General features: G+C 45.5%; 1 protein-coding gene, 1 non-coding gene and 1 pseudogene across 2 annotated transcripts; all 3 read right to left on the reverse strand.

The window, feature by feature from the left end:
* Positions 1 to 671: 671 nt before the first annotated feature.
* LOC147995995 (large ribosomal subunit protein eL29 pseudogene) lies at positions 672 to 1216 on the reverse strand (annotated as a pseudogene).
* Positions 1217 to 3228: 2012 nt separating this feature from the next.
* On the reverse strand, positions 3229 to 3294 carry Snord78 (small nucleolar RNA, C/D box 78). Its single transcript, XR_015679554.1, has one exon. It is a non-coding gene; the product is annotated as a small nucleolar RNA SNORD78 (small nucleolar RNA).
* A 7368-nt stretch (positions 3295 to 10662) lies between these two features.
* Crhbp (corticotropin releasing hormone binding protein) lies at positions 10663 to 22978 on the reverse strand. Its single transcript, NM_139183.2, is given in 7 exon segments — positions 10663 to 11372; positions 14713 to 14830; positions 18275 to 18423; positions 20296 to 20506; positions 21912 to 22069; positions 22349 to 22442; positions 22780 to 22978. Coding segments are annotated over 7 exon segments (969 nt in total). The 5' UTR covers positions 22861 to 22978; the 3' UTR covers positions 10663 to 11214.
* Positions 22979 to 24200: the final 1222 nt, after the last annotated feature.

The following is a 24200-nucleotide window of genomic DNA, read 5'->3' on the forward strand; positions in this document are numbered from 1 at the left end:
CACTCAGGAGTCCTGTAAGATCACTGAACTGGAGGCCGTAGTACGAGCACTGAGGACCCGTGCAGCCCGGTGCAAACCGAGGCATGCTGCTTCGGGAGGCCGTAGTACGAGCACTGAGGACCCATGCAGCCCGGTGCAAACCGAGGCATGCTGCTTCGGTCTCCGTGAGGTCACGTGAGCCTCGCTCATGGGGATTTGGAGTACCTTGTTTTCTTGGATCCCCTCTAGCTCATACATCTTCCTGCCTCGTCTTCCACGGGGTTCCCTGAGCCCTGGCGGGTGATGGAGACGGCTCATTTAGGACTGAGTAGTCTAAGGTTTCTCTCTCAGTGTAATATCTGGAGAGGAACTGCATTTTCAGTGAATTAATCTTCACAAACACACGTGATTCTGGGGGGCGACCTGGATGACCTTGGGCTAGTCCTTGTACTTCATGAACTGACAAACTCCCAAACCAAACCAAAGAAACTTACCTATATTAAAGATTCTACAAGGTTGTTTATCTGACTGGGACTTCCATTGTTGAGAGTTGGAATGTTGCAGATAAGCAGCCGAAATTATCTTATGCTGCCTTTGGTCTCTTTAATAATCTCTCATTGCTCACCTCCATATCTGACCTAAAAAGCCTTTTTATTATCAGGTAGAATTCATTTTGTTTTCTTTCTAGCAAGTCTTGCCTCAAGTTTATTTGTAAAAACGGCACAGGACACTGGTCATCTGCATATAGTGTGTAGGTAGGTGTGTCACAGCCGTCTTCACACTGGCAGGAGCCTTTTCTATGGGGCCTTCCCAGGGGCCTGGGCTGGAGCTGAAACCTGGGCCTTAGCTGGAGTTTTGGCCTCCGCCTTGGTTTGAACCTTGGGCTTTGGTTGGCAGAGCCTACAACCCTTGGCCATGTAGCTTAGTCTTCTTCCCAAGATTGGGGTGAGCGATGAAAGTCAGATGGCTGATTTTGCGGCTGGAGCCCTTTGGCATCTTGGGCTTGATGGCCTGAGGCTTCACAAAGGCCTTGATGGCATCTGCTTGCGCTCTCACTGCCTTTGCATTGTTGGCCTGCATCTTCTTCAGGCCTTTCTTGTGCTTCTTGGCAAAGCGCATGTTCCTCAGGGACATGGTCATCCCCCTTAAGAGATTCATATATTCGTGCCTGAGATTTCTTAATTTCTGTGTCACTGTGGGACTGGTTGTATGTGGTATGGTTCTTGGACTCGGTCATGTCTGCACAGTAGCTCCCATTGCGCCTGGGAGTGGAAGAGAAAGAGCGATTCATTTTATTTTTAATTATGCATCTCTGCATGAGGGCTCTGAGCACACGGTTAGAGGTGCCTGGGGAGGCTGGAGGAATTAGATCCTCTGGAACTACAGTGGCTGTGAACCCCCGATGTGGGTGCTGGGATCTGAAGTCATAAACTCTGTAGTAGCAATACATGCTCTCAACCACTGAGCCCTCTTTCTAGCCTCTGGATTATCAGGAAAACTTTTATTGCATACTCTTAGAAGACGACTAGCTTCCACCAACCCAAAAGCTAAAGAATGTCATCATATAACATCTGAAACATGCAGCAGAGGAGACTTACCCCCATTTTTTTTCTATAACCCATCTACCTGTATTCCCCATCAAGGTATTGGAAAAGGTCTTAATTTATGCTTTTTTTTTGTTACTCTGTCAAAAATTCATGTAACAGTTTTCACAGTGAAGTATGCCATTCAAGACAACAATCTTGTGTTCTTGGACCACAGTCACTCATATTTGGCTCATAATGAACTACATCTTATTCCTTTTAAGCAAGAGCTGTGTTTTACACAGGCATATTGGCGCCAATATGAGACCTACCTCCCCCCACCCAACCCCCCAGCTCTTATTTCCACAAGAGCCAATAGGATTGGTGCCAGGCACCAGCACAGCTTCTGTGTTTCTCTGTTTCTATTACCTCCTTGGATAAATGTTGTGGAGTTCTTTCAGAGCCCAGACTGCCCCTTTTGTTTGGCCAATGGTCTGTTGTTTGATTCTGAGGTAGTTGGTGGCCATCCTCTTATTTGTTTCAGCATACTGTTTACTTGCCTTTGGTCCTTTCCCACTCCGTTCCTCTAATATCTCACTCTCCATTTTTTTTTCTGTCTTCTTTTTTCTGCTTATTGCAACTTTAGTTTATTAATTCTATGAGTAAATGGTGACAGACCCACCAAAGATAAAAGGCATTTCCTTCCACCAACCCATCAGATTAGTGGTATCAGAGAAACCTTTCCAGGGTGAGTCGCACCCTCACTGGGGAGCCCAAGGACACAGAGCTTTTTCCTGGGTTAGAAGGAACTGTATTGGCTCATCTGGGAAGACACATGTGGTAAGCAAACACCTATGTCTCAGCCTTCTCATGATTCCATGAATGTTACTGTTCACCAGATTCACCTGAGGGACAGTGGGATGGAGTCACCTTGGGGGCAAGACCAAGGAGTGCTATTCACCTGAGGGATGGTGGAAAAGAGTCACCTTGGGGGCAAGACCTAGGAGTGCTCTTCCTATGAGAAGTACATAAGACAGATATGAAGTACAATTCCCTTCAGCCAGCTTAAAGCTTTGCAATTCCCAGTAAAGGAAACAATAGCACAATGAGAAACAAATTCAAGTGAGGAAGAAATATTTGGAAAAGAAAAAAGAACGCCTTTTGGTACTCCAGCTGGTTCTATATTTGATAACTATGGTAACCCAACTTGCTAGTATTTGTAAATATTCAAAATATTTTATATTCATAATCTGGGGGCAGATGTTAAACTGGAAGCCTTAGGCAAGGGAACTAAAGATCATAGATGGAAAGGCTACCTCAATTGGAATTTGAAAGTATCTATGGACAAACACACCTTGAATTCCAGCATTCAGGAGCCAGCGGCCAGCAGATTTCTGTTAGTTTGAGGTGAATATGTTCTACACACTGAGTTCCAGGCCAGCCAGGGCTGCATAAGATCTTGCCTTAAAAAAAAAGATAAAATAAATAAGCAATGTAAAAGCCATATAAGAAAAATCATGAAATTTCTAATGTATTAATAAATTAATGAGAGATTGGGAAAATTATATTGAAATAGAGAGGTGGGAATGGATGGGTGGCTTAATTGATAAAGTTCTTGCTACGCAAGCATGAAGACCTGGGTCTGAAACCATAGAACCTACATTTAAAGAAAACCCCTGTGTGGTTGTGTGCACATGTGATCCGTTTTTAGATGTCTGCCACAGGGTTCCTTAGTGTTAAAAGTTGTCTACAAGTTACTTTCAGCTCAGACATTTGATCAACATCATCGCATCACATGTAATCCTAACACTACTGGGGAGAGGAAGACTCCAAGAGCTTGCTTGCCAGGCGGGCTCAATAAAATTGGTGACCCCAGGCTCAGTGAATAGCAATTAAAGAAGACACCTAGCATTGAACTCTGGCCTCCACACCCACAGGCAAGTGGGCAACACACACACACACACACACACACACACACACACACACACACACACACAGAGAGAGAGAGAGAGAGACAGACAGACAGACAGACAGACAGAAGACAGAGACAGAGACAGGCAGAGATACATATACAGTGTCAAGTTAAATTAATTGAAGTTTTTGGCTTTCTTTCCCAAATATGCTGCCTTTTCATCTCCTAAGCCTGAGATCTGTCCCCAATGGAAAACATCAATTATCTTCTTATAAAACAATAACTAGGAATTCTGTTAAAATGAACAAAACCCTTAGCAGCCATCTCTGCCAAAGGGATTACACAGCGCTGCAAGAGAGTTTTTTTTTAAACAATAGCTAAAATTCAGAGTTGCCTACAGAGCCCTTCTGCAGTGAGCTCCCAGGGCAGGAAAAGCTAAAGAAACATCGAGCCAAGCCCACGTGGTTCTGCAGACTGGAAAAGACACAAAATCGAAAACTGCATTGGGCCTCAGCAGAGAGGATCCCGTCAGATGGTTTTAGTCACTCCATGAGCTTCAGGAAGCGATCTCTTGAGCTCAAGCTCCTCACCTTAGATGTGTACAAACATTTCCAAGGAATAGGTTTGTCTCATCGTCAAGGACACCAAACGTTGAGAACAACGGTGACAACCAGAAAAGCCACTGGCAATATTTCTACTAATCCCCACTCTTTGAGAACATGCTTCTTGAATCTTTTGAAAACTGGTGTATTTGGAAATTCCTTAGTGTGTTTTCCTTAATAGTAGGAATACCACTGACGTCGACTTCTTTAAAACTTGTGGACCCGGTGACATGCGGATGTCCCTTGTCCTGCGGCTGCCAAGCCTCTCACTAGGAGAGCTTACTTTTCATTGCTAAGTTTATCCATATTCATCCAACTTAGGAACGTGACTAACTCCTCATGCTAGTAAACTTTCAAGGCAGATGGTTTATTTATTTATTTAATTTTTTTTTGGTTCTTTTTTCCGGAGATGGGGACCGAACCCAGGGCCTTGCGCTTCCTAGGCAAGCGCTCTACCACTGAGCTACATCCCCAACCCCAGATGGTTTATTTTTAAGATGTTATCTCTGTGTGTGCCTATCTGTGTAAGCGTTTGCGTTCATGTGCCTGCGGTGCCCCCTTCTAGCTGAAGTTCTGGACACCGGTGAGTCTTATGACAAGAAATGAAGCTTCAGTCTTCAAGGTTGAGTTCTTAACTTCCAAGCCATCTCTCCAGCCCCAGGAAAAATACTTTAAAAATCAGCAAAGCGCACAGGAACATCCACCCTCTGTAATGAGACGAAACGAATGTGTAACGTGTACTGACTCAAACCACAGATCACAGGAAATCTGAGGTAGTTTATTCTGGGTCAAATATAAGTGACCACAGTCCATGGACATGGACTCAGAGCACCCGGAATGACGTTATAGCCTGAAGACAGTTACTTGGACTTTGTATGTTCACAGAACAAAAAGAAAGCCCTAAATCAAGACATTTGTCATGTAGCATGGTGTGACTCACAGGAAAGGGGTTACAGAAAAGTGGGGCGATCTGTGGCTGTCCTTTGCAGACGCTCCCCTGAGTTGATGGAAGCCAGCAACTGCTAGCGGCTGCTGAACTAATACATCATTAAGGTTTTATCAGTCAAAGATGTGAGTTATGGCAGCAAGCAGTGACTAAGGATTAAGGCGGCTGACGATAGCTGCAAATAATCTCTACTCCAGATCGGCAACATTCCGACTCTCCACAGTCACAAAGTTCCCACAATCAATCATCCTTGCAACGTCATTGATAACAGCCGTGGTTTGTTTTTTCCTGGGAACTTGAGTGTAAGTGTTTCAGACCAGTGGCCCACCCAAGTACATTAAGGTACATTTCGTTCTGTCCCCCTCAAGACCGGCTTCTCTCTCAGAATTGATTTTCTCATTAGCCAGACAACCCTGCCTTCCTTCCTTATGTTCGTCACACTGAAAGATTGATCTGCAATTTCTCCTCGCAGTGTTCTGTTGCTATTCTAGAAGTACATTCCAGATGTTTCCACCACGATGGATACTGAGAGCACACTGTGGAGTCTCGCTCATTCTCAGCGTGTCTTAATCAATGGCCTGAGGTGATGCAGTGTTCATTCATGTGGGAGGGAGGGCTGATTATACACTGCGTCTGAGAGAGAACTCTAAATTCGTTTCATTGAGAAGAATTGAGGAAATTGAACGCTTTTTTTTTTCTCCTGTGAATTTGATGGTAGCAAGAAAAACCTTTGTTAACAGGGAAATGCTAAGTGATAACATTTAATTAGCACCGGGTATTTATAGCCCGCTTCCGGGATTGACGCAGGCACGAACTGAAGTTTCTGTGTAAAGGCAGCAGGTCCCTTTTGCAGCTCTTGCTGAATGGGATGGGGCTTTTGAAATCTTTCAGAAATGTTTCATTTGCCTGAGAAGTGAGTTTCATTTTGGATCTTGCTCTCTTGGAGAAGAGACTCAGGGGAGTGGACTGAAGGGGACCCCGAAAAGATGCTGAGGAACCTGGCAGTGTCTGTTAATGTGTCCTGGCTGGGGCTCCACGCTAAGACGGTGACAGGGGTGTACTTGCCTCAGACTCTCAGCAGAAATGCAGCAAATAGGTCTGTGTGCTCACAACTTTTTTTGTCCGCTTGACACAAGCTAGGGTCATCTGGGAAGAGTGAACCCGGTTGAGGAAGCACCTCCATCAGCTTGGCCTGTGGGCGAGCCTGTGGTATTTCATTTTATTGATTGATATGAGAGAGCCTAGCCTACTGTGGGCGGTGCCACCCTGGGCTGGTGGTCCTGGGTGGTATAATATATAAGCAGCCTGAGAAAGCCACGAGGAGCAAGCCAGTAAATAGCGTCTCTCTGTGGTTTCTGCTTCAGTTCCTGCTTTCAGGTTCCTTCCCTGAGCTCCTGCCCTGATGTCCATCAGTGAGGGACTGTGAACAAGATAAATCCAAACTGGGTATCTCTGGTTACCAAGCACTATGGCTGGGGACAGAGAAGGATACATCCTCAAGCAACCACAGGCATCTAGTCAGGGCTCTCCAGGAAACAGAGCACAGGATGTTCTATCTTCCTCAGGATGCCTGTGGCCGTCAGCATATTAAACAGGGCCCACCCAAATCATGGTGCACAATCTACTCTGGTGGGAAGATATATATATATATATATATATATATATATATATATATATATATATGTATATATTAAACTCTTCCAGAAAATAGCTTCATTGTAAAAGCTCAACAAGTATTTAACCAAATGTCTGAGTACTGGGTCTTCCACAATGGAGAAATAAAATGTGACAGTGCCTTTGGCCCTGTGGGACTGGGACTCATTTGTTACGCTATCACCATGTGCACACCCTGCTGCCATTCCCACCTTCACAAAGGTATTTTTACTATCACTGTCTCTCATTCAAAACTATGGTCAATGGGTTATATGGCCAAGTTAACTTACGATATGAATTAGTGCATTAACTAGCTGACTCTGTGTTCTTGAGTCTTTGAGAAAATCAGGGAACTGTTACGGTCTGTCTTAGTTTGGGTTTTATTGCTGTGAAGAGACACCATGACCACAGCAACTCTTATGAAGAAGAGCATTTAATTGGGGTTGGCTTATCGTTTTTTAGAGGTTTAGTCCAGTATCGTCATGGCTGGGAGCATGGCAGTGTGCAGGCAGACGTGGTGCTGGAGAAGGAGGTGAGAATTCTACGACTTGATCTGAAGGCATCGAGGAGGGGTGTCCCTGAGTGGATCTCAAGCATAGGACCCCACAGTGACACACTTCCACCACCAAGACCGTGCCTATTCCAACAAGGCCACACCTCCTAATGGTGTCACTCCCTGTGGGCATTCAAGCACATGAGTTCTACAGGCCCAATCCTATTCAAACTACTACATGTTTAAACATTAAATGGCCCCCCAGAAGCTCACGGGTAGAATGCTTGTCCCTGGATGCTGCTGCTACCTTGGAAGATATGAGTACCTTAGGAGACGTGGCCTCTCTGGAGAAAGTGAGTCACTAGGGACATGCTTTCAAAGGGATACTTAATCCCTAGTTGCTTCCTCTTTCTCTCTCTGCTTCCTGTCTACCATGTGGTGAACAGTATCTTACTCAATATGATTCCACCACCATGATGATAGGCCTCACTATGGCTTAGAAGCCATTCTGGTGGAGCCATGAGTCAGAGCATATCCTTCTTCCCCTTCATTGTTTGAGTCAGCATTGAGTGGGACAAGGCACCCAAAGCAAGGAAGGAGCAAGTGTGTTACTGCTCCCTACAGTGTATTTTTTTATGTATGACTACACAGTACCTGTCTTCAGATACACCAGAAGAGGGCACCAGATCCCATTACAGATGGTTGTGAGCCACCATGTGGTTGCTGGGAATTGAACTCAGGACCTCTGGAAGAGCAGCCAGTGCTCTTAACCACTGAGCCATCTCTCCAGCCCACCTACAGTGTATTTTTAAAGATGGAGAGAATAAGTATGACTATGATGTCAGAGAAGGGCAACGGTGCAGTCAAGTGGGCCTTTGCTGTCCTTCAAGTCCTACAGAGGGAGCCACCCACTTTCCCTGTGGACTCGTGGACCTGATTCTATCTGAATCAATGCAGGCTTCATTCTTTAATACTCAGAATCCTAGAGAAGGAGGGAGGTCCAGTGGGTAGCACCCACCATTTTACTAGGGAGCTCCAGTGTCTGTCCCATCCTTCTAAGGATGAGGGTCATTGTTAGATATTCACACCACTCAAGTGAACCCCAAGAACCCCTATATATGCACTGCACTTTGTCTGATTTGCTGCTGCTGCCGCCATCTGCTCCTTCCTGGTAGCAAAGGATTTGTCCATCACACCCTGGACCCTCGAATAAGTCTCATGAGTGAGATTTGGTGCCTGTTGTCAGAGGTAACGAAGAGAAGATGGGAAGGAGTGAAGAGGAGAGGGGCTGCCGCTCCCGAGCTCCGCAGTTCAGCTGGAATCCCTCCCCTGGGAACAGCAATGCCTCTGCTGAGGAGGCTTCCTCAGAGCCTTGTGCTTCCTGAGCTCCTCTCTCAGGAATGTCCCCAGGATGTGTTTCCCTTAGGACACTGTCCTACCTCAGAGCTGGAGTCCTGGGCCCCCCTCCCATCCAAGCAGAAAGGCCAATAGTCATGGCTTCATCCTGTTCATCTGACCTTTGATATAAGGGTTCACACTGAGTCTTTGCGCTACATAAAGCACAGGTCACTTTAGCTGCCGAGGGTCGAACACACACTCACCTGGGCAGAGCCCATAGTCCAGGCACAGACTTTGACTTCATTATGTCCCAGCCCCCCCCCCCCCCTCTCTCTCCCACCTCTGATTCTTCACTCTCTGCCATTTGTCTCCACACACAAAGGAAAGAATTTTAGATGTGGAGAGGAAAATGGACGTAATCATTACAGATGAGCCATTAGAAAGAAGCCTCCCGCTTGTTTATTCACTCTTACAAAGGTGCCTTTTCTGCTACAGAGAGTATATTCAGATATAATTTCCCATGATTACCCTTTGATTGGAGATTCTTTCCCAGCTTCTCCTGGGTATCGTGGGCATACAAACAAACTGCCTAGAAGTATATCCCATCCATCAAACCCTTCTTCCTCTTTCATGAAGGTTCTATTTTGCAGACAAACATTGTCTCCCTGTTAAAATGGCCAGAAAAAGAGATTTCACAGTTGAGACAGACCTGGAAAAGAAATCTTTGTGAAATTTATTCAGAGCCAAATGGACTTCCTTCTCTGGGAAGAACTAGACAACAGAGGAAGAAAAACTCCCGAAAGGCAAGTAAACTTCCATGGTTAGCTGGGAGGTGTTTATAACTATATGGGATATCTTTCCTGGCCCATGAGCCGTAGGTTGTCAAGGAGTCTAAGAATTACCCCCTCAAGGCAATCCTCTCAGGGAAATAGACAAGTTGGATAGGACTATAACAGTCTGAAACTTTGTTCATGAGATCAAAGATGCACATTTGAAGTATTTTTCTTTGAAAGAGTCAAGGCAGGCCTATCCGGATAGTTAACAGCCGAATTGGAGAGGAAAATTGAAGGATGGCTGAGCCCTGGGTTTAGACAATTCCCCGATACAGAGAAGGCAGTGACTCAGTGGCTAAAACAAAAGCAGGTGACATAAAGTCCAGTGTGGGCACTCCTAGTCAGTGAGCATCCCTCTGTGAGGTACACATCACACCTTGCATCCTATGGCTCTGCCTTCCGGTGACCTCGGAGTGTCCTCCATCAGAATTCCCACATTTAAACAATAGATAGAGGATCGTGTAAGAATAGATGTCACTACATTCCTTTCGTCAGGATTCAGTCAGACGACCAATGCTCTAGGAAGAGAGGTTGGGAAACGTAGTCTTTATACTCAGGAGGTAGAAGAGCACATTACTCTTACCCTACCTGCTTCCACGAAGCCACAACATCAGAGTGTCTGGGGTTGCAGAAAACAAGCTGCTTTAGAAACAGAGAAAACCCAAATCATTTTCATGGACAAAGTAGTCCTCAGATGACATACAGGAGAGGCAGGCTTATAAGAAGTAGAAACGTGGTCAAGTATGGTAGCCCCCATCTCTTCCTCCTCCTCTCCTTCCCTCTCCCTCTCCCTTCTCCCTCTCCCTCTCCCTCTCTCCCTCCCTCTCTCTCTCTGTCTCTGTCTCTGTCTCTCTCTCTCTCTCTCTCTCTCTCTCTCTCTCTCTCTCTCTCTCTCTGTGTGTGTGTGTGTGTGTAGGTCAGAGGGCAACCTCAGGGAGTTGGTTCCACAATGTGAGGGATCAAACTCATGCGTCAGACTTGGTGGTAAATTACTTTGTGAATCTGAGCCATCTCACCAGCCCCCACTCCCACCCCTCTACATGGTAGGCTCTAAAGCCTCTGACTTCTGCAAAGTGTGTCTATGACAGCTGCTGGAAAGGCCCTCTGTGGTGAAGACATGTACTCTGAGTTTCCTCGGAGGCTTGTGGAAACACATGTCTGCTCCCCATTTCCTGGCCAGGGACAGTCAGTATTCACCCTGAAGTCCCTCTCTGCTCTGCATAAACCAGTCAACTACTGCAGACGCTCCAGAGTTCTAGCAAAGGAATCCAAGAAATCCAAAACAGTTTAGTCCATAGCTTTGGTCTGTCCCACATGGGAGCACTGTTTTGGGGGAGGTAATGAAGGCAGGGACCACTCAGGAAAGCCAATACATCAGACAGTCAAGATGCCAACATTCTGCATACATTTATTTGCATTTGGATTTATGAATAGAAAGGAGGTTTTGTTCCCATGCTACAAAGTGTTGTTTAAAAAACAAGTACTACCAATTAATAACGGATAGCTACAATTTGTAAACAGAAGTATGAAGTAAAAATAACAGATACAATTCCTTTGGTATACTCAAGACTTTTATTATTATTATTATTATTATTATTATTATTATTATTATTATTATGCCATGAAACGGTGAGTGCTGCCATTTCTTTCTCTTTGGAGCACCTGCCCTTGCCACACAGCTCTCTTCCTCACTTGCTGGACCCTTGTTTCACCAGTTCTTGTCTGCAGCACACCAAAATGGCCAAGCATTTCCAACAGGCACCTGTTATCTGCCTTCTGCTCGTTGATACATTATAACAAAAGGAAGCGAAATTGGAAGTCATGTGTGCAGGTTTTCAAAGCCTGGAATACTGACTGGAAGGCTTTTCACTCCGTCCAAAATAACTGTGGAGAACTCACTGGGCTAACGGCATGCCAGTCACTGAAGCTGGTCATTCAAAGACTAGACAAGCAGTACTCCGGGATGCTGTTTCTGGTCGAGGTTTCCAGCTCGAGTGGTTCCAGCTGACGATACTCAAAAGTCACACGGTTCATGTGTTTTCCACTGGAGACCATCCTCACCACAGCATTGTCGCAGCTAATTTTCATCTGGGCTGTAATTGGGGTGGGGGAGGGAAATAAACATTTTCCAGCAGGTTAGAGAACGATCAGTCAAACCAGTGCTCTCACTACCTAAGTTAAAACACAGAAAGTGGGAGACGGGGTGTGAGTGAGTGTGTGTGTGTGTGTGTGTGTGTGTGTGTGTGTGTGATCTTGCCATAGTCAAATCCTTTCAGTAAAAACAACATTTTTTAAACTATATAATTAGTTGTAGAATCATGAACTGGACCCAGCCTTTCTCTGCACATACAGGACACCATGATAAAGAAAGACGGTTAGAAAGAGGAACAATGTCTCTTTGGCATTTGTCCTGTTCTCCTGCCTGCTGTGCTCAGGTAGCCAAAGAGACAACGGTGGTGACCAGTGAACTCTGCTCCATGCTGGCCCTTCTAGGACATAACACTGACTTGTACAAGAGAGGTTAGAGTTGGAGGGACAGTTTGGGGTGGGGACAGAAGAAGGTGCGGTTAGTTCTGAGAGGAGGGTATATACTGTTGGGTGTTTGTGTGGACCAGATCATCCCATTCACTATATCCTTAGTCTAGATAATGACTACATTTTATATAACTGAAAGCATTTGGACAGAGCAGGTACACATGGAGTACACACTTTTTTTTTTTTTTTTTTAGAGCAGGGGTTCTCAGCCTTCCTCATGCTGCAGCCCTTTAATACAGCTTCAAATGCTCTGCTGGCCCCACCCATAAAATTACTTTGTTGCTACTTCATAACTGTAATTTTGCTAATGGTGTAAGTTGTAACGTAAATATCTGATAGATACAACCCTTGTGAAAGGGTCATTCAACCCTTTAACCATTTCAACCCACAGACTGAGAACCACTGTTCTATTACGTACCAACCCTTTCAAAATTGTCCTGGTATGGGATAGTTTGGAACATTGTCACTTGGCTGACATCCGATACTGTCATCTGTACAGGGGATCTTACACTTGTTACATTGTCGTCTGGAATCTTACTCTTGTTACATTGTCGTCTGGTGTCTTACTCTTGTTTCTCGCTTCTCCTGGCAGGTGTGCCGGAGCTGACATTGAAAGCCACATGGTTTTTATTAAAAATTACTTCCCACGTATTTCTCTAGCTACAGTTGATTCCTGACATGCGTTTTATCTCTCCTACAATATTCTCTCTGCTATTTTAATTTTCTCAGTCTCCTGCCTTGCATTTTATATCAACAGGGTATTTCTCTGAGACAGGCCACCACTGTCCCTGTGTCACAGGTGTCCTGCAGACATGTCCCTGGGTGCACACGAAGCACAGCAGCACAGTAATGTCATTAAGGTGAAAGTCTATTTGAAAGAATGATAACATTTCTTCCTTGATATTTTTTTTTAAATACAAACATGAGAGAACCTAGATTAATTTCTGCCTGGAGAGCCAAGTTTATCTCTCTTTGGATAATTTGGAAGGTTGTTTTACTCTGAACTTTACATAATATATCCTATTTCCTTTAGTGAATGTGCACATCATGTTTTGACATCATTTCTAACAAAACACAACTTAAAGGGCAGGGTCTCTAAAAGGCCTATGGTTTTGGACTGAACTTAAAGTACATGAACTCAGGGAGGAAGAAAAAGGAGAAAATCTACGTATGTCAGCTATGTAACCCAGCATAAACACTTAGCATATGTGTAAGGCCCTGGGTATGGGGGCTAGCACCACACAAATTAATCATTAAGAAAAAAAATTAAAGCAAGAAAGAAACTGAAACAATCCAAAAGTTATATAACCCAAGCTTTAAACCGCTCAACATTGGTTTCAATTATGCTGGTAATTTAGTCGAAGCAGGGTTTGTTTTGTTTTGTTTTAGTTTTGGTTTTGGTTTGGTTTTGGGGTATTTTTTGGGGGGAGCAGGGTTCTTTTGGCCTGGGTTCCCAGCATCGTTTCATCTGACCTAAGTCCTACAATTCAAGCAGAAATAAGACATCCTCGACAACCTAATTTGAAGTCACAAGCATTATTCAATCATTTCCTTTACTGCACTCAAATGTGTTCCCTAAAGGCTGTTTCCCTCGACAGCACTGGAACCACCCAGCACCTCACACAGTGACTGCAGAAAACCAGTATGGCCGCATGCAGTGACTGCCTATGTCAAGAGCAAAGACCACTGAGCACGGCAGCCCCTTCTGGGCATGTCCCAGCACCTGTGATCCCAGCACCCCAGGGACTGAGGCAGGAAGATAAAGAATTCAAGGCCAGCCTGGGCTGTGTGGTTAGACCCTGTCTCAACACAAACAAACAAGCAAGCAAGCAAACAAACAAACTCCTCAGCTTCATCAGTGTTTAGACATCTGTAGAAAGCAATCTTTGCCTCAGTGAGATAGCTCAGTGGAATAGTCCAGTCTCATGGAGACATTTCTGAGCAGAGGGCAGGTCACAGCGGGTCTTCCCCTCCTACCTGTGTGTATGGATTCTCCTTCAGAGCCGTTTCGTTTACTGAGGGCTCAGCAGTAGTTCAGACAGGGAGGGAACACTGGTGAGGTGAGCTTATTTTAACATCAGGATACAACTGATCAAAATGTCTTCGTTAGCTACTCGGGGAGAGAGAGGAAGGCTCTGGGGGGGAATGGTCTGTGCAGTTTAGCATTGGTGTTCTTGATCTTTGCTTTGAATTTGCCTCTTTCCAGCAAGGAGGTGTTCTATGTAAACTTCCCCCACCACACATAGCAATTATTAGTTCGGTCATGAGGTCAGCAGTCTGGACGCCGCCCTCATACACCTTAGCTTGAGCACATGAGCACCCTCTCTGGTCCCTGGCAACGCAGAGCTAGGTCCACTTGGCATCTGCATCCTGTATACATTATGTATGTATCATATACAGATAGTAAAGTTAGTTAATCATTGTTTCATTATTGTACTGTTACCAATCACTGATACTTTTACCATTTGAACTGTCAGTCAACAAACAAGTAAGTTTCCAGAGTATAAAAAGCAGACAGTGGAGAAACAGTGGAGAAACATTGTCTTTTTCTATTCTTTTTTTTTTTTCCGGAGCTGAGGATCGAACCCAGGGCCTTGCGCTTGCTAGGCAAGCGCTCTACCACTGAGCCAAATCCCCAACCCCGAAACATTGTCTTTTTCACAGTTACACTTAATTACTCACTCTAGCTGACCCATGGGTTTCTCTCTTGATGCCTGACCCTTAGGTAACAGGCTCTGATAGTACACATAGGTTCTAAAGTAAAACACTCACATGGGCTCAACATATAAAACAAATGTTTTGGTAGAAGGTATCTTCTCGCCTATGAGAAGTTAATGTGTTATGTTTAGGGAAAGGACCCTGACAGTCACATAATTAACAACTGAAGACCTGTCTCACCAGGGCCATGAAAGGGGTAACACAGGTCCACTAAGAGCATCATCTTGGAGGTGTCCAGTCCAGTTCCTCCCAGCAGCTCCACAAAGTCTCCAGTTCCACCACAGCCAGCCGCAGGTTTCTACAGCAGCAAAAAGAACAAGATGTTTATCTGAGCCAGGCAGGATCTATCAATGAACACACTCTGTCAGCCTTCAGCCTGTAACTATGCCTTGACTCGAACATCAGAGACTCCAGAAATTGCTAAAGGTGGGGAGAACATACTCTGTCAGCCTTCTCAAGAATCAGCTTTCTATGTCAGATGATATGTCATTGTTTAATGTGTGTATACGTGCAAAATGTAATCCAATGAATGGAAAAATGAAACAGGAATTTGTAAGCTCTGTAAGATGTATAGACATAGAACCTGAGAGACCTTGGACACATGCTAAGTGACTGGATCTCTTAATGCATGCAGTCAGAGGAAAGAAAACCCAGGCACCTGCATTTTATAATTACATTATAATTTGTTTATTAAAGTTCTGTGTTCTCCCTCAGCTTAGATCTTTTCCTCTTGACAATAAAAGGGATATTTCTGTTCTTGGAACATGTATTCCACAAATAAGGATTTAGATTACTCATGGGTACAGTAATAAAAGAATAGAGCTATAATTTGAGGCTCAAGTTAGCCAAACTTACCATTTACTCTTTCCTTTCAACGAAAACAAATTCTTTTCATGGCACTCCAAAGAATTGGTTCTGAGCCTCTGAAATCATCATTTCCTGCTTCCCTGCATCCTCCCACAGTTCTCAGCCACAGTGATCTCTGTGTCTTACTCAACACAGAGAAAGTATACATCTGCAGTCTCAAGTGTCGTACACGACTCTTGCTTCACATGCCCAGGTTAGCCGTGATTTCATGTCAGTTCCCCCAAGGGCTAGGGTTATAGGAATGAACTGCACATGTGTGTTAAATCCTTGTTGAAGTTCTTAAGCATTTTCCACACTTTCATTCTCTCTGGTCTCCTGTCATCCCAGGAGCTAGACTTGCCTGGAACCCTCTTATTCACTGATGTGTACTCATTTAAGAGATCTAGTGGTATGTGGTCAGTCGCCTGACATTAACCAAGCAAACCCTGACACATAGGGAGTCAAAATTGGAAACTGAGGACTTTAAATACCCATCCCAGCAAGTGTACACCTGTCAGACATTGAGAAGAACACGCGAATGTGATGGGAACTAAAATGGAGGCATTGTATAACGGAAACCATATGGCTAAGGAATGGAGACAGCAGGGGCTGCTTGTGTCTAAAGAACCTACTATGAGCATGGCTATATGCTTAGGCACGTCAAACATAATTTCATTACATGATGAAATAAAGATTTAATTAGGCCCACTGTGCACAAGTTTGTGAATAGACATTCAAACAAGCTATTTAGGAACGAAAGAACGTAATTGCCTTTCCCATGAGTAGATAGACGGAAGTTTCCACTTGGTGAGTGATGACAGCTCTCTCCTCTTTGGAATCCCCTCAGGTGTTCTTATAAACAGTGGCAGAAAGTGAGCTGCACAGGGACCCATCTGGGGTTCGGGGCCTCAGCAGTCGTTCCCACATGTCTTTGTTGAAGCCTTAAGTACCTGCCCTCTCTGGCTAGATCACAACCCTGTGCCAAAGGCTTGTTGAACTGGAAGCCAAGTCCTATTACGTCCCCCACCCCATTTCATCAGTGGAAGCCAAAGTGACCTTCAGGGCAGCGCCCATCAGGTCCTTTCCCACCTGACCCCAACAGCCTTCCCATTACTCCTGCTGCACACAACTTTCTCCAGGCAGACAGCACACGTGGTTCCGCCCATCTCCCTCTTGAGCTTGCTTCTTTCTGTGTCGAGGATCCAGTAAGCCTATTTCTGCCTGGGTAGCACTATTCCATCTGTTCCTCCTGCCTCCTATGGCTGCCGCTCCTGCTGATTTAGTTCCCTTTCCTGACCACATTGTCTCAGACAGTTGAGTCTACCCACTTTCCAACTCCTGTCTATCAAACCACTCTGCTGCGTTTTCTGTATAGACTTATCATGATTTGAAATCTGTAACAATTTTGCCTGTGTCATTCCACTACAAAATAGACCCCTGTGAGCAGGATCTGCCTTGTTCATTACTATTTATAAACTGTAGAATAGTCCCTGCACAAAGGAAATTATTATTATTATTATTATTATTATTATTATTATTATTATTATTTACTAGTAAAGAAAAGATCATACTGCTTGCCTGTCACAGAAGTTCTCCTATCTCAGTCTCTCAGTGCTGGGATTTCAAGTATAAACCACCATACCCAGCTTTCAATACCCCAGGCCTCAAAAAGGAGGTTTTTAAAGGAATAGATGCCTAGAACACAGTAGGCACAAAAATGTTAAGAAGAATACTAAAGTTATTCTTAAAGCTTCAATACAGAGAACGCAGATCTCCTAATGTGTTACCACATCTCCCACTAGATTCTAGATCATTCGTCAAGAATGGCATGACTTACAAACACTACCAGGTTGGATCCAAAGTATTCAAACATTCTTATCAAAGGATCACTCCTCAAAGTCCAAGAACAACAAGGAAGAGGTAGGTGTCGGGGCGGGAGGAAGTTAGGTATCCATTCTTTTCCTCAGTCCTGTCCCTTAATTAGTTTTGACAAAGGTCTGTATGTTTGGGAACACCGGCTGCCTCTGACACCACCAAATGCATGTGTTATCTTAGCTTAGGCCTGTGAACGAGGAAAAGGAAATGAGGGTCTCACGGAGCAGCCACTGTCTTTGCAAAGGGATGCAGTGAAGCCAGCATTCATTGTAAGGCACACACAGAAGCAGATATGAACGCAAGTTGGTAGGAATTTCACAGCTAATATATATATATATACATATTTATATATGTGTGCTTATATACATATTTATATATGTGTGCTAATATACATATATATGCTAATATACATATATACACACATATATAAATATATGTCTGTACATATATGTATGTACATATATATTAGGCAAGATGTCATATAACATGCTGTTCAAAACTTTACTCCTTTTTGCACTATAAAAATCCAATTTCGTATTTTACGCCACCGTCAGCAGTCTCTCACAGCCGAGCGCTGTCAATGAGAGTGACTTCCTCCGTATCAAAAGAAAATTCCAATAATCAGGAAAGCAGCTGCGTCGATGACTCAGAGGAGCCTCGGCTCGGAGAGGATTTTTGCAAAAGAGGAAAGCACAAGAGTGTTCGATTGTAATTACACGCTGCAGCTTCGCCAACTGAAACATTTCCTATGTCACAGGAAAAATCCTGGAGTAGTCAAAAGGCACCTGAGTGTTTGCCTGCGGTGTGACTGAAATAGACGCTGAGGAAGCCAAGGTAGCACAGCAGACCACTTAAAAGCCAGGGGCCACAGGAAGCCAACTTCCTGACAGGAGGAGTGCTTTGTTGCTGATGAAAACTAACCAACCAACTAACAGACAAACCAAAACCGAAAAGACCAAAAAGCAAACAACAACAAACCAGCGGCCTTCCCGAATGGCCAAGGAGAAGGCAAGCCACTGACCTTCAACTGAAGGCCATGCAGGTGTCCCAGGGCGAGGTCAGAGATTTTGATGGTCACCGGATAAATGATGGAAAAGCTGCAGTTTTGGTGCTGGTATGGAACCACCAAAGTAAATCTTCCACTCGGAGTCTGAGAGATGATATTGCAAGCTTTAGGAGGGGGGAAAAACAGATACAAATACATTATTTAGAGTGCCCGGTTTCATACAAATTCATTACATTTTTGTTCTAGATTTCAGTTCATGGTCTAGTAAGCATGTCCAATCTAGGGCTCCCTGGTCACACGTGCCCCAGGATAGCTTTGAATGGTGCTAAATATATTTGTAGATTACCAACATCCAAGGGCCGGGCCTCTCTAGCTAGGTGTTGTGCCCAAGAAGAGGACATATATCACCCAGACAATCTGGGGAGAGGAAGGAGCAGGAGAATAGAGCTCAATGACATGTGACTATTGTCGGTCGGGAAGCACCAGCCACAGGGGGCTTCTCACCTTAGTCTGGGGTTACCAGCAGCACCTCTGTTGAGTGATTCTAGAGCTGAGCTGGGAGAGCAAGGCTCAACCGTGAAGTCAGAACCTCGCCCATAGAATCTGGAGCCATGGTTAAACAATAAAACCATGTCTAATTTTATTCTAAAGATTTCATGATTCTGACAGAAGAAGGCAAGAACAAAACAGACAACAGTTTTATACCTAATACATATTTACTGGGTAAATAATGTAAAGTTGACTAAGTGGTCTGTTCTTATATTTTATATTTATTGTCGTTGCTGTTGCTTTGAGACAGGATTTCTCTGTAGCCTTGGCTGTCCTGAAACGTGCTCTATAGACCAGGTTGGCCTCAAACTCAGAGATCTGCCTGCCTTTGCCCACAAGTGCTAGGATTAGACGTGTGGTCCACCATGCCCAGCTTTAATTTTTAAATCGTGATAGTCTTAAGATTTTCTGAAATTGTTTCCTTTTATTTCAAGTCTAAACTTACAACTGAGTTCTTCCTCTGTTGATGAAACAGAGGCATGGGATTTATCTTTCTGCTGACCTATCTTTATATTTTTAATCACTCTTAATTTCAGAAATAAGTGAAGTTCCCTGACAATTTTAAAAGACATCTTCTGATTTTTTTTTTTTTTTTTAACCAAGAAAGCACCAGGAGAAACAAACCCTCAACATTCTGCTTCTCAGATAGCCTCAGCTTTTCAGGGCAGTATTTCTCTACCTCTTCGTTCCCCTCCCCCTCCCCTCCCCCTCCCCTCCCCCTCCCCTCCCCCTCCCCTCCCCCTCCCCTCCCCCTCCCCTTTCCCCTTCCCTTTCTTCCTCCCTCCTCCCTCTCCTTCCTGTCTCTCTCTCTTCTCCGTCCCTTCTTCCCTTCCTAGTGTTAGAATTTGAACCCAAGTTTTACTTCAAGGGTCCTTAAACAAACAGTTTATTACTTAACTATATCCCTAGGTATCAGCGGTTTTTTTTCCCCTTAATGAGGAAATAAGCCAATGTATGAACTCATTTTGCTCAACACCACAGTCTTTCCGGTTGGCTGTACAGTTGGACAGCCTAATCTGTGTATGTCTCTAACAGAAATGAACGGAGGGAGGATGGTCGCTGTGTAGTCGAAGATAGCATGGGAGGAGGTGACACAGAGACATGGTTCACTCCCCTCCTTAGGGGTCGACATCTGCCCACCAGTCTCAGAAGCACAGCCTTTCAGGCTTTGTTTACAAAGCTCTGGCATCAAATGATCCTTCAAGCTTATCCCGCATCTGCAGGATGGCCTGGGAGATTAAAGTTGGTCGCTGAACCCATTGTAATGCCTTGGGAGGGCAGGGCTTTGCAGGAAAGATAGAGGAGGATGCACCATATGTTAGACACTACCTAGCCTGGGAAACAACAAATCTGCGGCTTAGTTTTCATAGCAAGGAATAAAGAGCCCATACCATTCCTTGGTTTAAGCCTGTGCGGTAATGCAGTCTTTACAAAGCAGCAGTGACCACCTCCCCACCTGAGTCCTGCCTGCTCATGTGCTTACTTACGGAAGAGGTTGGGGTCTGTCTTTATGGTTATCGTGAATCCATTTCCTGGTTCATGGACCCGGAAGAAGACCATGGCCACATTCTGGGAAGATGTAACACTCCTTCTGGTGAGACCGCTCTCACAGAAATCTGTGTACCTCTCCCTGGTGGGCAGAGGGTGATCCTGAGAACTTGGGAACTTCTCCCCCTTAAGGATCCAACCATCAAATACCTTCGAATGATAATAATAATAATAATAACAACAACAACAACAACAATAGTACAGATATACATTTTCACTTTTACCAGCTTCTAAAATCAGAATCTGTTGTAAAGAGGGAAAGTTACCAAGCAATGAGTCCTTCCATTGTAAGTGAGGAACCCACAGCCACTACTCACAGCCGGCTTGCTTTTCATTCTTACTTATTTAGACTGTGTGGTTCGGTGGCAAGCACCAACTTTTCTGCTTAAGCCTTCAAGCTGCTAAGTTAGCACACCCTTTTAGACCTTACCAACTAGTCTGGTAAAAGGAAATTCCTTATAGACAGCATTGGTTTTTATTCTGTCTTTTGCACATTCAGGTCAACTCCACAGGAGCGATGCCTAGATTCCACTTCACTTGGGTTATTGCGTTTCTCCAATCAGTTAAAAGTGGGCAACAGCAACAGATCTCAAAGAATAAGAAACAACAGCCAAGCTGGGGGGCGGGGGAGGGGGTGATCGTGAGTTTGCAGCCAATTTGGGATACAAAGTGTGATTGTGTCCAAGTGATGGGGTGAGGGGCAGTGTGTGTGTGTGTGTGTGTGTGTGTGTGTGTGTGTGTGTGTGTGTGAATCATCACCTCAAGTTAGCTTTTAAAATATTTTTAAATGCTGCGGTCAGGCAGTGCTGGCTTGTAAGCCATGTAAGACTGTTTCTGTGCTTCCTGGGACAAAGGGTTAAGGTCAGTTGACCCTGTTCTCAAAAATCACCGCGGGTCTCCATTTTAATGAGTCCATCATAGCACAATTACCAACAGCCCGATTGCAAATTATTTCTAGCAAGCTCGACAGGTTCCCAAATGGTTTTGGAAGCCTAAAGTGTGATTGTTTTCTTGGGGCAGTAGAACTCTATCCACCCTCCCTCGGCTGCTGACCTGTGTGAATCTGGGGACTGAAGTGGGGTGCTGTGGAGGAGGGTGAATTCTCCTTCCCCTCTTGCTTCTCCCAAGCTCTACCTCCTCTCAGCATCCCTCTCCCAGTCAGTGCCCCACTACTCCAAAACTCCCATCACAGCCCGGGCTTCTGGAAGGGCGAGATGGGTTCAGATCTCAGATCGCAAGAGAACCCTCCTCGAGAGCTCTCGCTAGTTATTTTTGCCGTTTTGTGTGCCCTTGATTGCATCATAGCGTCTTACACTGCAAGTTCAAGTGCTAGGAGTTCCCAGGAGTTGGGGAGAGCACAGAAGGGAAATTAAACCACCAGCGTCCGGGGGCGCTAGACCTGCCGCGTTTGGCGATAGACCCTTCTAGGGAATCCAGCCTCCTGGGCTCTCCTAGGGAGCTTCTGCGACTCGAGCACACATAGGTTCAGTTGTCCCCCACATGGCCGTGCTTAGGGGCATGTGGACTGGGGCCGCGAGTAGTGGTACCCCCTCACCTTCAGGAAATCCCCACCCTGGCAGTCGATGGAGACCAGGTCAAAGTGGATGGTGATGAACTCCTCCGGCTCGCCGATGAAGAAGGCGGCGCAGTGCAGCTGCGGCTGGTCAGCGGTGAAGGTGAACTGGCCAGGGAGGCTCAGCATGTCCAGGCAGCCTGGGAGAGAGCATGGAACCCGGGGTCCCCAGCTGCCTCGGGAGATTGCTCCCAGCACGCCCCATTCCCCAGCTCCACAGCGCGCCCCAACCTGGCGCTCCCAGCTTAGGTTGCACTGGTTTCCTCGCTCTGGCTAAGAAGGAGCCTCGTTGATGCTGCAACGGAGAGGTCCCAGCCAGTCCCCGGCCAGATATCCTGCAAGCCTGTGTCCTAGGTGCAGTGCCTTAGCCTCCCGCCTCCCGGGCACCCACACACTGGAGCAGGACAGCCCCAACTCACGCAGAGCCCGTCGGTAGGGCTGCTCCTCTGCCAGGTTCCGCTTCAAATTGGCGCTGAAAAGCAGGAAAGGGTCGTAGACTGCGGCTTCTTGCACCTAGCAAGGAAAGTGGATCGGTCCGCAAAAGTTCAGGGGGAGGGAAAGAAAGTGAAGCAGGAGCAGGGCACCCTCCTTGCAGCTCAGAGAAGTAAATGGGGGCGGGGAGGGTCTTCTGAGTCCAGGGTCTATGCATGAGTCTTAGACTATTTCCATCAGGTTAGGGTACCCAGGGCCGAGAAAGGCAGGCAGTTTGGACGCTCACGGGCAAGGAGAAAGCACGTCTAGGTGAACCAGGGAGAACGGATGCAGCAGAGAAAGGATCAAAAGTTGGTCTGCGGTTCCTGGCTGTACACTCAAGGGAAAGGTGTTAAAGAATCGAGAAAGGATGGCTCACCTCTAGGTAGCGGCTCTCTCCCCTTAGAGCTGTCAGGAGGATCAGAGTGAAGTGGCATTGGAGTTTGAAGTTCGGTGACATGGCTGGCCTTGTGTCTGCAGCTGGTGAGCTCGGCTGCGGAGATCTTAGGCGTTTCTTCCCTCGCCTTCGCCCACACTGAGAACTCGAAGCTGCTAGGGTCCCTTTCCTGGGTCTCTTTTATAGAGCAGTGGAGAGGGGAGGCTGTCTGCCCCTTAACTGATCCGAGCTTAGTTACCATGGGTTACCCTGCCTCGGTGACAAAATGCGTGGCGATGACGAGGGTCCAGCTCTCAGCCACAAATATTTCAGCTTGGCCCCGCATTATTCATCAAGGGTGGCTTCAGTCATAGAACCTAGTGACCTGAACTTATAGGAGAAAGGATGAGGCAGAGCAGGGAAAGCATTCTGTTTGGCCTGTAAAACATTACATTACATTTAGTATGCATATCAGGGGAAATTTTTGGTTTTGTAAAAGCAAATGTCAGACACATATGACATCATCATGGGGCCTAGTCAAATAACTGTGGATGGGACCCTGCTGGGAATGGCCAGAGAGTAGCTATCATGCTCCTCCATAAGAAATACGAGGTGGATTCAGTTTCACAACTTTGACAGAGCCTGATTTTATAGAATATTGCAGAAATGAAATCCAGGCTTCCTGTCCCTTGCTTATTCTGATCCTCATTCTTCTGGGCATTCCCTTAATAAAGGGCAAGTGTCCACGGACTCCTGGATGTTAGCAGTGTTGTTCCTGATCTGCATGTTTCCCCGTGCACTGGATCCTGGACAGTGCTCTGTAGCCAGGACTCCAGCCTCACTGAACCCCTGAGAGAAAGTCACCCTGCTCTGTGCCTCCAAACACCCGGGTTGCTTTGATTCCCCGGGGGGGGGGGGACGCGCTGAGCTTCTGTAACTGATATACAGGTCCAGTGGAATGGGGTGGGGGGGGATCCAGACAGGATTTGTGTGCGAGTTTAATTTTGCAGATTGGCAGAACCATGGCTTCTGCTTTCTGTCCAGAGCTGGGGACAGTGGTAGAGGCAGTCCTCTCTAGTTTTCCCTACCCCTTTAAAATAGGCAGTAAATACTACTAGAGAAATCGAACTCAAGACCACGATGTAAGGTTTTAATGAAAGAAAATCATTACATTTGTGATTAAAGCACTTTAGAGTGACTGGGATCTCCTCAGGACATCAGAATTTGCAGTTTTTCATATCTGAGACAGCCCTGCAGAGGTTGTCTTAGGGTTGGTGTCAGGAGGTCTTCCTATCCCGGTCTAATGCTGCAAACAGCCCTTAGACCGGACCCCAGAGCAGAAAGAACACATGATGTTTATAAGCACTGTCACCATGTCCTTCTCTGCATCCTCCACAGTGGGTATCCAAATTTCAGAGAGATTC

The sequence above is a fragment of the Rattus norvegicus genome, chromosome 2 (genome assembly GCF_021556685.1).
Source record: "Rattus norvegicus strain SHRSP/BbbUtx chromosome 2, alternate assembly SHRSP_T2T, whole genome shotgun sequence".
Taxonomy (NCBI): Eukaryota; Metazoa; Chordata; class Mammalia; order Rodentia; family Muridae; genus Rattus; species Rattus norvegicus.